Here is a 16,364-nt window from a genome sequence, read left to right as displayed (position 1 = left end):
GTGGGGCCCCACACCCAGGTGTCCACCTCACCTCACTGGGCTCAATGCCCAGTGGAGGGACAGCCCTAGTTTTCTCAAGGAGGGTCCTTAAATCAATATTAATTTGTGTAATTTCAAGTTCTGAAAAAAAATTCCTAAGGTCATTTACAGGCATGCATCCAAAATTTGGGGAACTCATAGACCATCGCCTTCTCCAAAAGAAAACACAAGTAGGTGAGTAAACCACCCAGAGTTGGTATTATTCAGTGTGTGTGTGTGTGTGTGTGTGTGTGTGTATCTTTCCTTCTGGTAGAAACTTTTTAAAATTAACCATGTACCATCTTCACAGGAAAAGAAAATTTTAACACAAAGCAGAAAAGGGTCATTTCAGAATCAACATAAACATTCAGGCTGATAAATGCATGGTTACAGAGACTCGCCTCTGTTTTGTTTTGTTTTGTTTTTTCATTTTCCATCGACTGGTGAAACTTTGCTACAAATGCATTTGGGAATAAATCAGAACAAATTCTCTGCAATGCCTCACCCCTCCTGTATCATTCCTGTCCTGATGTCATTCTTTAGGACCTAAAAGTCATGTTCAGTTACAATAGAATTGGTCAGATCCTCCTCAATAAAACTATATACCTAACATAAGTTTACTGCAGCCTCGGTGATAAGCAGTCTTCAGGAAAAATCACAAATCATTTTTAAGTCAATATTTTCTGGGTTTATATGTTCAAAGTACTGCTTTAAACGAAATCCTCAAAAATGCTGAGTTAAAAAACAGCACCAAGAAGAAAAGCTCAGTAGAACATTTATAGCTCTTTCATACTTTTCTCATTGATTTTTGAAATGCTTTGGATTTTCAGCAACATTAGCATCTCATTCTCAGGGATACATGAATCATGGACTAATTTGCAATGGACAGCATCTAAGAATCTAGGGAAAATGAAAATCTGTAGTAGGGAGGTCACCCCTTCGACCACCATCGTCCGACAGTGACTGTGTCCATTGCCTGACTCGTCCTCCCGGTTCACATCTGCATCTGTGATGCAGCTTTCAGCTCTCAGGGGGGTGATGAGAACTCAGCTGATTCCAGCATCACCTGTCCCTCCTGGGTACACATAACCCAGAACCTGGACTTGAAGCTGAGCCAAAACTCTAAGACAGGCACTCCAAGGTGGGAGGAGGCATTTCTCAGTACCGGCTTAGCTACTAGCCAAACACCACTCCTTTTGGATCTGTCTTAGGAGGCAGCCTGCATTTCCCAGAACCCTAGTCCATTTTTCCCCTTGTCTGGCTGCCCAGAGAGGAATCACATGCTCACTAGGTCAGGATGGCTGCCATAACAGAATGCCACACTTGTGGCCAAAGCACTGCAAATTGTCTGGGCCTCAGTTCTGGTGGCTGCAAGCCCATGAGTGACATGTGGCCAGCTCTGCGCTCTTCTCAGGCCTCCAGCCTTAGCTTGCAGGGGGCCACATTCTAGGCGCTACTGTGGTCACTGTGCATTCTTCCCTGGTTTCCTCTGTGTGACTGTGTTTCCTCCTCTTATAAAGAAGCCAGTCATACTATCAGAGCCCACCTAACAACGTCTTCCTCACAAAGTCACATCTTTAAAGACCCTCCTTAAAAAACTGTCACAGGGGCCGGCCCTGTGGCATAGTGGGTAAAGCCAAGTCTGCATACCAGCATCCCATAAGGGCACTGGTTTTAGTCCCGGTTGCTCCACTTCTGATCCAGGTCTCTGCTATGGCCTGGGAAAGCAGTGGAAGATGCCCTAAGTCCTTGGGCTCCTGCATCCACATGGGAGACCCAGAAGAAGCTCCTGGCTCCTGGCTTCGGATCCACTCAGCTCCAGTCATTGTGGCCATTTGAGGAGTGAACCAGAATATGGAAGACCCCTGACTCTCTGTAACTCTACCTTAAACATAAATAAATAAATCTTATAGCCGGCGCCGTGGCTCAATAGGCTAATCCTCCACCTTGCGGCGCCGGCACACCGGGTTCTAGTCCCGGTTGGGGCGCCGGATTCTGTCCCGGTTGCCCCTCTTCCAGGCCAGCTCTCTGCTATGGCCAGGGAGTGCAGTGGAGGATGGCCCAGGTGCTTGGGCCCTGCACCCCATGGGAGACCAGGAAAAGCACCTGGCTCCTGGCTCCTGCCAGGATCAGCGCGGTGCGCCGGCTGCAGCGGCGGCCATTGGAGGGTGAACCAACGGCAAAGGAAGACCTTTCTCTCTCTGTCTCTCTCTCTCACTGTCCACTCTGCCTGTCAAAAAAAAAAAAAATAAATCTTAAAAAAAAATAAATAAAGTTGGGGCTGGTGCTGTGGGACAGTAGGTTAACGCCCTGGTCTATAGTGCCAGCATCCCATGCGGGCAGCAGTTGAGACCCAGCTGCTCTACTTCCAGTCCAGCACTCTGCTAAGGCCTGGAAAAGCAGTGGAGGATGGTCCAGGTCCTTGGGCCCCTGCTCCTGTGTGGGAGACCCAGAGGAGGCTCCTGGCTCCTAGCTTTGGATTGGCACAGCTCCAGCCATTGCGGACATCTGGGGAGTAAACCAACAGTTGGAAGATCTCTCTCTCTCTCTCTCTCTCTCTCCCTCCCTCCCTCTCCATCTCCCTCTCCTTCTCTCTTTGTATAACTCCTAATTTCAAGTAAAATAAATAAAATCTTTAAAAACAAAAAATCATATGCTGAGGCCTGGGTATTAGGACTTCAGCATAACAATTTTGGGTGGACACAACTCAGCCCACAGCACATGCTCGCTCGTGATGCAGTCTCTGGCAAGGGGAATGACATAATCCCAATGGCCTCAAACTCAGCATCTCAGCTGGGATTGATTCTGAAGCATCTGACATCAAGTTCCTTCCCTGGTCACATTACAGAGATAGGGATCAGGGTTTGAGCAACAGTTTCAGCTGCCATTTGGGACTCTCACATCCATTGAATGCCTGCCACCTGCTTCTGTCCAGCTGACCGTTAATATGCCTGGCAAGACACCAGAGGATAGCCAAGTACTAGGGCCCCTGATACCCATGGGGGAGATCCTCATGGGGTTGCTGTCCACTAGCATTGGCCTGACACAAGCTTTGTTATTGCTGCAATTTGGGGAGTGAAACAACTGAGCCAGTGCTGTTGCATAGTGGGGGAAGCCAGTACCTGCAGCACTGGCATTCCATACAGGCATTGATTCAAGTCCCGGCTCTCCACGTCCCATCCAGCTCCCTGCCAATTTGCCTGGGAAAGCAGCAGAAGATGGCCCGAGTCCCTGGGCCCCTGCATCCACGTAGGAGATCTGGATGAAGCTCCGGACTCCTGGGTCAGCCTGGTCATCCCTGGCTATTGTGGCCATCTGGGGAGTGAACCAGTGGATGGAAGATCTCAGTCTCTGTGCCTCTGCCTTGCCCCCTCTGTAACTCTGACTCTCAAATAAATAAAGAATCTTAAAAAAAAAAAAAAAACAGATGTAAGATCTCTGTCTCTTTCTCTTCCCCATTTCTGTCACTATGGAAAAATAAGCAAATATTTTAAAAGGAAATGATTCTCACCATTTCTAGCTAAATTTCATCTCCATTATTTTTTTCTCATTATTTTTTGTCATATGGGTTTTTTTTTTGTCCTGTGTACTGAGGTTTTTTGAAAGTTTATTTATTGGGTCCGGCACTGTGGCTTGGTGGGTTAAACCTCTGCCTGAGGCACCAGAATCTCACATGGGCACCAGTTCCTGTACCTGCTGCTCCTCTTCCTCTCCAGCTCTCAGCTATGGCCTCAGAAAGCAGAGGAAGATGGCCCAAGCGTTTGGGCACCTGCACCCATGTGGGAGATCAAGAAGGAACTCCTGTCTCCTGGTTTCAGATCAACCCTGCTGTTGTGTTTATTTGGAGAGTGAACCAGTGAATGCAAGACCTTCCTCTCTGTTTCTCCCTCTCTGTAATTCTACCTCTCAAATAAAAAAAAATTAAAAAGTCTTTATAAAACATTTATTTATTTATTTGAGAGGCACAATTAAAAGAGTGAGAGATAGAGAGGTCTTCCATCCTCTGGTTCACTCCCCAAATGGCTTTGGATAGAGTTGCTTCTAGTGGGTTTAAATGTCTCACAAGAGTCAACCCCTGTCAAAATAACTCAAAATGTAACTAAGTCAATAATTGTGTCCTGAGAGAGAACAGTGTGAAGAAAAATCCCTCCCCAACCACCTCCTCCAGGTGCCTTGGCTACACTTTCCTTGTTTTAAAACAGTAAGTAAATGAAGTTTTACTGTAAAAACTAACACACAAACAAAAAGGATATAAAATATTGACTGTTTAATGAATTACAGAAAGACAAACTCTATGTAATAAAACGTGTGACAATCCAGGAACACGGGGCATCCATTCTTATTCCACTGAAGAACTCTTGTTTATTCTTGGTGTTTTCCATGACATAAAATTTTTTTTGTCATTTAGATTTTACATACACACACACACACACACACACACACAATCCAGCAGACTTTATGTGAAATACATTGAACTGATGTCTCTTCAATACTGAATGTGAACTGTTTGCAAATAGTTTGGATTTTCATTGGATTCTTATAGTATCTCACATCTATTGTAGAGATTTTCCTTTATTACATTTTCTATTTTTTTTAATTTATTCATTTGAGATACAGAGAAAGACTGGCATATAGACAAACACTGACAGCCTGAATCCCCTGGTTCACTCTCCAATTGCCCCAAACATGTAAGACTGGGACAGGCTCAAGCTAGGAGCCTGGTACTCAAGCCAGTTCCCCAACCAGGGTGCCAGGATCCCAGTCACTAGAACCATCACTGCTGCCTCAAGGCAACACACTTTGATGCTATTGCCTATGCTACTTTTTTTTAACTTTTATTTAGTAGATATAAATTTCCAAAGTACACTTTATGGATTACAATGGCTTTTCCCCTCTATAACTTCCCTCCCACCCACAACCCTCCCATCTCCCGCCCCCTCTCCCATTCCATTCAAACCAAGACTCATTTTCTATTATCTTTATATACAGAAGATCAATTTAGTATATATTAAGTAAAGAGTTCATCAGTTTGTCCCTACCAGAACACAAAGTGCCAAATACTGTTTGAGCACTAGTCATATCATTAATTCACATTAAACTACACATTAAGAACAGAGATCCTACATGGGGAGCAAGTGCACAGTGACTCCTGTTGTTGACTTAACAAATTGACACTCTTGTTTAAGGCGTCAGCAATCTCCCCAGGCTCTAGTCATGAGTTGCCAAGGCCATGGAAGCCCCCTGAGCTCGCCAACTTTGATCCTATTTCGACAAGGCCATAGTCAAAGTGGAAGCTCTCTCTTCCCCTCAGAGAAAGGCACCTCCCTCCTTGATGGCCCGTTCTCTCCAGTAGGATCTCACTCGCAGAGATCTTACATCTAGGTCTTTTTTTTTTCCAGAGTGTCTTGGCCTTCCATGCCTAAAACACTCTCATGGGCTCCTCAGCCAGACCCAAATGCCCCAAGGGCTGATTCTGAGGCCAGAGTGCTGTCCAGGACAACTGCCATTCCATGAGTCTGCTGTGTATCCTGCTTCCCATGTTGGATCATTCTCTCCCTTTTTTATTCTATCAGTTAGCATTAGCAGACACCAGTCCTGCCTATGTGATCCCTTTGACTCTTAGACCTATAATTATGATCTATTGTGACCTGAAATTGATCACTTGGACTAGTGAGGTGGCATTGGTACATGCCACCTTGATGGGATTGTACTGGAATCCCCTGGCACATTCCCAACTCCACCACTTGGGGCAAGTCAGCTTGAGCATGTCCCAAATTGCACATTCCCTACCTCTCTTATTCCCACTCTTATATTTAAGAAAGATCACTTTTCAGTTAATTTAAACACCTAAAAATAATTTTGTGTTAATTACATAGCTCAACCAATGGTGTTAAGTAGAACAAACAAAAATACTAAAAGGGATATAGTATTAAATTGTACATCAACGGTGATGATAAGGGTTGATCAAGTCACTGTTTCTCATGGTGTCCATTTCACTTCAACAGGTTTCCTTTGTTGTGGTTGGTTAGTTGTCACCGATCAGGGAGAACATATGGTATTTGTCCCTTTGGGGACAAGATGAGATTCCAGATGTCCCAACCACATCCATCCCTGGGAAGACTGTCCTGACTGCCAAGGTAGCAGAATAAGAGAGGGAGGAGATATATAGGTTGGCACATGCTCACTCGGACTTACCTCCAATGGTGGAACTAGAAATGTGCCAGGGGATTTCAACCCAATCTTACCAAGGAGGCAGGTACCAATGCCAGCGCACTTGGTAAAGTGATAAGTATAAATACACAACCGATCAAAAAGATAGGGTATGTGTCAATGAGATTTCACAAATAAGGCCAGTGTAAGCAAATAATGAAGGATAGAATTAAAAGGGAGAGAATGATCCTGCGGGGGAAACAGGACACACAGCAGACTCATAGAATGGCAGCACTCCTGCCTCAGAATCAACCCTTGGGACATTCGGATCTGGCTAAAAGGTCCATGAGAGTCTCACAGGCATGGAAAGCCATGACACCATGGCAAAAAAAAAAAAAAAAAACTAAATGAAAGATCCTGGTGAACAAGACCCCAGCAGAAGGAACAGGCCATCAAGGAGGGAGGCGCCTTTCTCCAAAGGGAGGAAGGAACCTCCACTGTGATACAGCCTTGACTAAACAAGTTCAGAGTTGGTGAACTAAAGGGGCTTCCATAGCCTAGACTAGCAAGAGTCTCAGGTGGTTGCTGACGTCATAAATAAGAGTGCCAATTGTTAAATCAACAACGGGAGTCACTGGGTACATGCTCCCCACATAGGATCTCTGTCCTTAATGTATTTTACTATGAAACTTAAAAACAACACTACTAGTCGAATAATACCCTATACCTTGTGTGGTTGTGTGAGTGCAGCCTGTTGAAATCCTTGCTTAGTGTATACTAAGTTGATCTTCAGTATATGAAGGTAATTGAAAATGAAAATCAGTGAAGGGCCGGATGGGAGAGGGAGTGGGGGAGGGGTGGGCCACGGGAGGGAGGGAGGTGGGGGGGGGGGAGCCACAACAACACAAAAGTTGCACTTTGTAAATTCACATTTATTAAATAAAAAAAACTATATAACAAACAAACAAAAAAAGAACTTAATACTTTACCCTTTTAGTATATTTTTATGTTCTACTTAAAACTATTGGTTGAACTCTGTAATTAATACACAATTACTCTTAGGTGTTTAATTAATGCTATAACTAGTGCTCAAATAGTATTTTACACTTTATGTTTCTGTGTGGGTGCAAACTGTGGAAATCTTCACTTAATAGATGCTAAATTGATCTTCTGTATATAAAGATAATTGAAAATTAATCTTGATGTGAGTGGAAGGGGAGAGGGCACGGGAGAGGGGAGCGTTGTGGGTGGGAGGGAAGTTATGGGGGGCGGAGCTATTGTAATCCATAAGCTGTACTTTGGAAATTTATGTTCATTAAATAAAATTTAAAAAAAAAAACAGAAAAAAAATGCAGTGGGTAATTATGCCCTCTGTTTCCTGTGTTTCTGCCAAATCTAATCAGTGTTCTTTTATAAGGTATTTTGTATTGAAGACTTTACTCAGTCACTAAGAATACATTAGGGAATCACTATATTCCTAAGTTGTACTTATGAAATGCATGAAGCTGGTATTCCTTAAATAAAAAGTTTCTTTGGGAAAAAGAAAATACATTAGGGAGAAATTAACTTGAAATACTTGCCCCTGTGCCTCATTCAGGACTTCCTAGAAAGAGGGGTTACTTGTGTTCCAAGCACAGAATATTCGTGTTGGAACTCACTAGAACAACTACGTGCTCTTTTATATATCTCCCAGGTTGTTAGCTGACTTATAGAAAGAATCAAAGACACGTAGAGCTGCAAATTGATGTACTTTATTCTTCCCCCTCCTTATTACAATTCCAGTTCCTCTGTCTCTGACAGTCTGGGATTTGGAGATGGCTTCCTGGTCCCACACCACAGAGCTCTCATCTGTAGAACATCAGCATAGTTGCCTCGGTGATCTCCCTGCTGCTGCTATAACCCTGATGAGTTCCATATCCACTCCAGTCAAAGGCGGAGAAATCCCCACACTGCCTGGGATTGCCCTCCGGGAAGAATCCTCCTCCACCAATGCAGTGCTGGGAACACAAAGAAGGGATACAAGAAGTCTGAGATTCACTGCTGACACCAGTGGGTGATTAATGGCCAAGTTCTCTGGAGTCCTTGGCCAGAAACTATGAGATTTTGACCACTCCCTCCCCCAAAACCCTGTCCTCCACAGGATTCAACAGTACTGACCTTCTTAATTCTTTTGTACTTTTCTTTTTTTTAAGAGACAAAATGTCTTTATTTATTAGGAAGAAAGAGTAACAGAGATAGATCTTACACTGGCAAATTCAATCCAAAAATGACTATAATAAGTGCAGCTGGGTTGTGCAGAAATCAGGAGGTAGGAACTCCACTTGACTGGCAGGGACTCAAGTACTTGAGCCAACATCTGCTGCCTCCCAACAGCATTTAAGGGAGCAGGGTACATGGTCCAGTGCTATGGCCCAGTAAGTTAATCCTCCACCTGTGGCACCAGCATCCCATGTGGGCGCTGGTTCTAGTACCAGCTGCTTCGCATCTGCTCCAGCTCTCTGCTATGGCCTGGGAAAGCAGAAAATGGCCCAAGTCCTTGAGCTCCTGCACTCATGTGGGAGACCTGGAAGAAGCTCCAGGCTCCTGGCTTCAGATTGGTTCAGCTGAGCCATTGTGGCCATTTGGGGAGTGAACCAGTGGATGGAAGACCTTTCTCTCTGTCTCTCCCTCTCACCGTCTGTAACTCTACCTTTCAAACAAATAAAATCCTTTAAAAAAATAAATCCTTTAAAAAAAAAAAAAAAGGAAACAGGATACCAAGCACAGTAGTCAAACTCAAACAAGGCACTCAAATATGGGATGCAGTTGTCCCAAGCAGCAGCTTAGCCCATTGCATCAAAACACTGGCCCTTCTATCTATCCTTCAAAGCATTTATTCTCAGACCCACCGAGCATTCATCTGCACATGTCCTAAACACTTAAGGCTCAGTATACACTTCAGTTTCCTGTTATGCTGGCTCAACGTCTCATAACTTTAAAGCATCATCCAACAGCACTAAGTCCCAAATCTCTCATTCCTGTCCAGATATTGCTTACACTTGAGACCTCCATATACAATCAACTCAAAGGTGTGTCTACTCAGATATCTCACAGGTATTTCATCTCCACTGAGAAAAAAAAAAGACTCTGTCCACTTACCTTGAAAAGTTCTGCACCCTATCTTTAGTAACTGAAAACACCAAAACAAACACCTAATGTCTTCATTTCCTTTGCCCACAAAATCACCTGATAATCAAAACATGTTCAGTCTATCATCTGTGTGTCTCTGGAATCCATCCATGCTCATCCAACCTTATCAAGAACACACTGACTGGGCCAACATTGTGGCATAGTAGGTAAAGCTGATGCCTACAATGCAGGCATCCTAAATGGGCACTGGTTGAGACAAGTTGCCCCACTTCTAATCCAGCTCCCTGCAATGCACCTGGGAAATGAGCAGAAAATGGTCCAAGTGCTTGGGTTCCTACACTGACGTGGGAAACCCAGAAAAATCTCCTAGCTCCTGGTTTCAGCCTGGCCAAACCCCGGCCTTTGCAGCCATTTGGGGAGTGAACCAGCAGATGGAAGACATCTCTCTCTCTCTCTCTCTCTTTCTCTCTCTCTCTTGCTCTCGCTCTCTTTCTCTCACTCTTAGCTCTCTCCCTCCCTCTCTCTTTCTCTTCCCTTCCTCCCTCCCTCCCTCTCTCTTTGTAACTCTAACTTTAAAAAGTGAATAAATTCTTTAAAAATTTATAAAAGACATGACTCGGATCCACCCTCTTCTACAATAATATTTGCACCTAATTCAAACTGTCCTTGCCACTAATTTTCTCCCCTTGAATCCACATCTTCTACACACATACACACACACTGGCATCATCTTAGTAACAACAAAGTTGATCAGGACAGTCCTCTTTAAAATTCTCCAATGATTTCCATCTTCCAAAATATATATTCCAAATCGTTAACATTAGACAAAGTCCCTCCATGTTCTGGTTCCTGTAAGTATTTCCATCATCAGCCCCTGGCTCTACCTCATGCTACAAAATTACACAACACCTTGCTGCTCACTCAACACAACAGGATTTCTCACACACCAATGATTCTGAACATGTTATTCATCCATACATCTTGGTGAACCCCATTAAAGTAAGTTCTGTTCATACGACAGAATTATGATAGTAAAGTATATGAGAGCAAGAGAGTAAAGATACACACAGGTATAACAAGATACATTCACAAAGAGACACCTATACACACATACAAACAATCCTATACACACACACATAGACCTATACACATGCACACACATACATCTATACAAGCACACATAAACATATGCACCTATACACACACCCACATGGAACTGGTCTCCAAGAAAACTCACGAATTCAGTGTTACAGCCACTAACTCTCATTCCAGCACACAGTGCATTGGCTGCTCCCTCATTCTTAAACACCCTGAACTGGACAAATCTGGCAACAAATTCAACTGAAAAAGAAAAGGAAAAGAAAGTGAAATATTAAAAAGAAGGGGCTAGAAACAGCTTGACCTGATAAGTGATTCCTTAAGGCCAGAGTCCAGCCTACAGTCCAACCCAGCACCTCTGTCTGTGGCCAGTGACAGGTGCAGCTGAATCCTGAACTAGCCCCTGTGGGAAATTCCCTCTGTGTAGAAAGACAGAACTAACCCTGGGACTTTACACAGGGATGCTCCTCTGTCTAGGACTTGGAGGAGAAATGAGACTCAACAGGGAGATCACCAAGAAGACCTTACAAGATCCAGCAAGGATCAGCCATGATCAGGTGTCACCACCTGCTTCTCTTCACACTTCTCCAATCGCCAGATATGGATCCTCATCATCATCACTCCCCTCATCCACACAGAAAAACATAACCCAAATGACTTTGCCCAACTGAGATTTAACACTTGCAATATTACTATGCTAAAATATTTGTTGTGGAGCCGGCATTTTGCCATAGCAAGTAAAACCACCACCTGCAGTGCTAGCATCACATATGGGTGCCAATTCAAGTCCCAGCTGCTCCACTCGGTTCTGCTATGGCCTAAGAAAGCAGTAGAAGACGGCCCAAGTCCTTGGGCCCCTGCACCCACACTAGGAGACCTGCAGTAAGCTCCAGGCTCCTGGCTTCGCATCAGCACAGCTCCAGCTATTGCAGCCATCTAGGGAGTAAACCAGCAGATGGAAGATCTTTCTCTCTCTGCCTCTCCTTCTCTCTGTGTGTAACTATGACTTTTAAACAAATAAATAAGTCTTTAAAAAAAAGTTTGTCTTATGATCATTAATAGCTTATTCTTCAGTACAGAAATTACTTTCTCTCATCACATTGCCAGTTTTTCTTTCCTGGGAACAGTATCTTGTGCCTTTCCTTAACTCTTACAAGAGGTAAATTCCCACTTTTGATCATATCAGGAGCAACTTAAGCAACTTACGTTAGTGAAGCTATACCCTAGTCAAGCATATTGGATCTCTTCTGTACTAATTTTCTCAGAAATGGGATTATCATGTCATCATTGTCTCATGATAAATAAATGACAGAAGACCATGTTGAGTTCCTAGAGAACAGTCAGGCATGTTGTAAGTGCTCAGTGAATACCAGCAATAATGAACTGTCAGTGATAATTTCCCGTGAAGGCACCAAAAGGTTAATGGTGGCACTCACTCCAACCCAGAGGTGAGTAATAAGATGCAGTTTTCTCAGCATCACCAAAGTCATAGAGCACAGGAATCGCTGGGCCGTTGTCAGTCCAACACTTCCCCGAGCTGTACTTCACTGGGTATTTCTGCAAAGTGTAAAAGAGGAGTTGAGTGAGGAGAGTGGAGCAGCTGCCAAACTGTGACAAGGTAGGTATTCCTACAAGCCAATTCATAATTCAGAAACCACTTTCAATAACTCTGATTCCTTTCTCCCCAGAGCTATGTCTCTCCAATAGTCCCAAGCTCCTAGTCCCTGCCTCTCTCCCCAGACTCCACAGTTCTCCGCCCTTCCTTTGCTCAGACTTCTGGGAGAGGCAGGACATGGATTCACAGTGAACCACAAGCAGGAGAAACAGGCAAGCACAGGTGCTCAGAGGTTATGTGGGACCAACAGAGCTGACTTGCACCACCCCTAACACATGCTCCCTGTTCACCAAAGTGCCCACATCCAGAGCCCTGTGTACCTGGTAGAGGCCAAACAGATTGTGTCCCAGATGCTGGAAGAAGCCAGTGTTGGTGCGGTACCTCAGCAGGGAGCTGTTCCTCCAGTGCTGCAGGGGCGTCTTGTTGGGCACGTGCCAGATTTCCAGGTCCTGGGCCTGGATGTCGTAGTAGCCGGGGTTCTGGGGAGCAGCACATACTGAGACAACCAGCCCAGGAGGTCCCATCTGGCAGAAGACCCCCATGGGCAGCCCTGGTTGAGCTGGTGGCTCGGGGCTCAGGTGGGACATGGACAGCAGCCTCAGACAACCCCACGTTCAGCAAACAATGACTCCCCACCACTACTCCAGTCGATCATGTAGACATCTAAGCCTTCTTCTCCAACCCTACTCCATGTCCCTACCCGAGAGCTCTCCCTCCTGCCTGCATGTGGCCCTGCAAACTCAACTCCTCACCTTGCCCAAGTGGTGGGAAAGAGGCATGGTACCTACCTTGTAGTCATCACTTGTGGCTGCCTCCACAGACCCAAAGGTGTTGTAATTGGCCCAGTTGCCTTCCCCCTCGGGGTAATCTGCTCCGCTGCCCTGCTGACTGGACCATCTATCACCCAACATGCACTCCCAAGCCATGAGGTCTCGTGCACACTGGCCACCAGAGTCCAGCCACCACCCCCTGAGGCCATATCGCAGAGGTCTAGTAGATGACCCCATTCTCAGTACAGAGGAAATACAGGCTGTAGAGAGGACCAGATATGCAAGCTCTTGGTGGGGCTCATCATAACCCAGAAAGGCCCTGGGAACCAGGAACACAGCGTAATGTCTCCCCGACCCTGCATCCTTTACCACACGTGCCTAAGGCTGCTGCAAGCACCCCAGGTTCAAGAGTTCTTGGCCCTGTGCCTAGGGCAGACCTACAATGTGCAAAAAGAATATTTATAAATATATTTATTATAGAACTTATATATTTATATGTATATTTTGCCACAAGTTTTTCAAAACTTCTAAAGGAAACTACACTCTCAGAGGACAGACCCTGACCACACTGCCTGGTTTTGCCTAGATGTCTCAGCACTCACCGCGTGATTTAGGGCACTCCTGTTTGATTTCCTTGCAGCTTCTGGGCAGATTTGGAGAATACGAACAGTTCCATTCCGAGGGATCTGTATAGGCCACAGCTACAGAACAAGAAGAGTTCGAATCTCATTCCTGCTTTGACAAAAAACCCAGTGTCCTTTTGTCCCAGATCCCAAAACCATTGTACCCCTACTGCAGTGCCCAGCTGCCCGCGATCCACAGCCCTGGGAGACCCAGATCAGCTCCATAAAGCTCTGCTGACCCTGCACTCAGCAGGCTGCATGCACAACCCCTCCACTTTACACCAACTGTGACCCTCCTTGCCCTAGACACTGGGCATTCCAACACACTCAACATCCCCACGAATTGCCTCCCCAGGGACGAATGGATACTCAACAAAATTATATGGAGAAGAATAAATGAAAAGAGCTAGACATGCCAGCAAACCAAAGTGTGTGATATGAGAGGGGATAGGCCAGAATGGAGGCAGGAGTCGTCAGGATGGGATGTGTGAGACCCAAGAGGATTCTGAGTCCAGGCGACCCCCAAGTGTGTTCTTAGGAAATATACAAGATTTCTCTGTAGGATGAAAGGGAAGTGAATTAAAGACAGGGGGAACACCATATCCAAGACCATGTAAAAAAAAGAAATCATAATTCAACCTACTCAAAAAATTAAATAGCTTAACATGGCTGAACCTGAGGTGTGATGTAGGGAAGAGGGAGACAGTGGCCAGGAGACTAACAGAGGCACAGAATGAAGACCATTGTATGTAACTCCAGCTCTGTAAACTGCTCTAAATGTCTGTAGGAATGGGAACAACTATGATCTGCAAGGGCAGGGGTGTTCAAGTGCAAGGGACCCAACCCTCACCACTGTATCCTTAGATTTAACTTCACATAATGAAGCCTCATCATCCTTGTTCCTCAAATAAGCTACCAAACAGAGCTTTGTGAAGATTAATGAAAAAGATATCTAAAAACATTTTTTCATGGAAAAAAAAAGGAAACAAGAAATAAAATACAGATGTTAAGATGACATCACTCTGATTTTTTAGGAAAATCATCAAGACAACATTTCTGAGCATAAAGCTGACTATGCCCTTCCCATGGAAACTCAAGGTCAAGACCACAGAATGAGGAATAGCACAGGACAGACAGTTTCACTGGAGCCTCCACAGGATCACACAGAGGCACAGAACCTGGCCCCAGCCAGTGCCACGGGAAACACCCTCCCAGCTATGGCTCTGTACCCCGAGTCTCCAGAAATGAGCAATCAGCCCACATACTTGTCGATCTGTGAATGCAGTCTGTTGAAATCTTTACTTAGTATATACTAAGTTGACCTTCTGTATATAAAGATAATTGAAAATGAATTTTGATGAAGAATGGGATGGGAGAGGGAGTGGGAGATGGGATGGTTGCAGATGGGAAGGAGGTTATGAGGGGGAAAGCCTCTATAATTCAAAAGTTGTACTTTGGAAATTTATATTTATTAAATAAAAGTTAAAAAAAAAAAAAAAGAAACACCCTCTCTAGCCTGGATCCAGCCTCGTTCTGCTGTTAAGCTCCAAAGCTGAGCTGGGAACCTGCTGCTCCCAGTGTGAGGACTCACCTGCACTTTGCCATCCTGTGGCCACAAGGAGGAGCAGCAGGAAGCCCCGCTGGGTCATGGCAACCTAAAGAGAAGGAAGATGAAGGTCACAGCCTTGACATATTGGGTCTGTAAGTCTGTGCTCCATTGGACACTCTTATAAAGACTCTAGGATCCCTTGCCTTTGGTTAAACTCACACATCCCTGGGACCAGCACCACGGCAGCCTCCCTGAGTTGAAGACGGGGCTCTTGTACTAACAGAGCTTGTTTCTGTCTGTGACAGCAAATTGTTTTTTCAGCTGTCTGCTGTGCACAGACTTAATTACTTTCAGTTTGATCTGCAAGAAATACGCATCAAGCCTTGTAATATTAAGAAACAAGCAGTTTATTTAAGTAGCAAATTTTAAGAAGTAGGAGAGAGAGAGAGAGAGAGAGAGAGAGAGAGAGAGAAAGAAAGAACAGGGAGGGAGGGGGAGTCCCTAAGAGTAGGGGACTCAACCCGGGAATTTACCACTAGGCAATCTTCACACAGCACTGGAAAAGGATCCATACTGAAACCCAAATATCATCAGTAATCATCACCAGCACATTCAACGTTCAGTTTGACTGCGTGTTCCCCCAGGATGAAACAGCAGCAGCAGAGGCTTGCTCTGGCTCCCTCTTAAAGCCCCCAAGACAAAGGTGGCTCATTGCCAAGATTTTAGGCAAGCAGTGCATCCTGTCTCGGATCTTGGCCAGAGAGCCAAGACGAATCATGCCCACCTGTTTATCAAAAACATTCCTTTATCCTCCCCAGGAACTGGCCAGGCTCCCAAGGAGCAGGAGAAGGTCATCCGGCAGACAAGTTACTTGTTTACCAGAGCCGAACCTAGATACAAGCCTCTCCATCCTAAAAATTTGTCCTTACACTGTCCCAGCTGCACCTTCTCCAGCATGGATCACACTGTCCTCCCCTCCAAGCCTGCACAGCAGCTAAGTGGAGACAGGGAGCTCTCTCTGCAGAGGTTCCTGGTGCGGAGTGAGAAGCTGAGCCCTTTATGGTGAAAGCCCAGTGGAGCCCCACACCCAGGTGTCCACCTCACCTCACCCAGTGGAGGGACAGTCCTAGTTGTCTAAAGGAGGGTCCTTTATGCAGTGTTAATTTGTGTAATTTCAACAATTTTAAAGGTTATATACAGGCACGCATCCAAAATCTCGGAAACTCATAGACCATCGCCTTCTCCAAAAGAAAACGCAAGTAGGTGAGTAAACCACACAAAGTCGGTATTATTTGTTTTTTTGTTTGTGTCTTTCCTTAAAATAAAAACTTTTTAAAATTGACCATGTACCCTCTTCACAGAAAAAGGAAATTTTAACATAAACCAGAAAAGGGTCAGTTCAGAATCAACAT

At 44.9% G+C, this 16,364-nt stretch overlaps 1 protein-coding gene across 7 annotated transcripts; it reads right to left on the bottom strand.

The window, feature by feature from the left end:
• Positions 1 to 7,903: 7,903 nt before the first annotated feature.
• On the bottom strand, positions 7,904 to 16,015 carry LOC138843267 (intelectin-2). 7 transcript variants are annotated; one of them, XR_016237073.1, is made up of 8 exons: positions 15,486 to 15,651; positions 15,156 to 15,312; positions 14,995 to 15,058; positions 13,383 to 13,481; positions 13,159 to 13,217; positions 12,331 to 12,489; positions 11,832 to 11,952; positions 7,904 to 8,165 (listed from the first exon to the last, which is right to left on the bottom strand). XR_016237073.1 is itself a non-coding variant. In XM_089336939.1 (8 exons), the coding sequence occupies exons 5-8, from the start codon at positions 13,015 to 13,017 to the stop codon at positions 8,095 to 8,097; spliced, it is 570 nt and encodes a 189-aa protein (XP_089193065.1). In that variant the 5' UTR covers positions 13,018 to 13,217; positions 13,383 to 13,481; positions 14,995 to 15,058; positions 15,156 to 15,312; positions 15,486 to 15,651; the 3' UTR covers positions 7,904 to 8,094. The 7 variants fall into 7 exon arrangements, 4 of the variants coding, with proteins under 4 accessions (XP_089193065.1, XP_089193067.1, XP_089193068.1 ...); XR_016237074.1 differs by having other exon boundaries at positions 15,172 to 15,312; positions 15,486 to 15,625; XM_089336939.1 differs by having other exon boundaries at positions 12,799 to 13,217.
• Between the last annotated feature and the right edge of the window lie 349 nt (positions 16,016 to 16,364).

Source organism: Oryctolagus cuniculus, chromosome 7 (genome assembly GCF_051225735.1).
Source record: "Oryctolagus cuniculus isolate XC-2025 breed Fujian yellow rabbit chromosome 7, ASM5122573v1, whole genome shotgun sequence".
Taxonomy (NCBI): domain Eukaryota; kingdom Metazoa; phylum Chordata; class Mammalia; order Lagomorpha; family Leporidae; genus Oryctolagus; species Oryctolagus cuniculus.
This window is presented reverse-complemented; position numbering and strand designations above follow the sequence as displayed.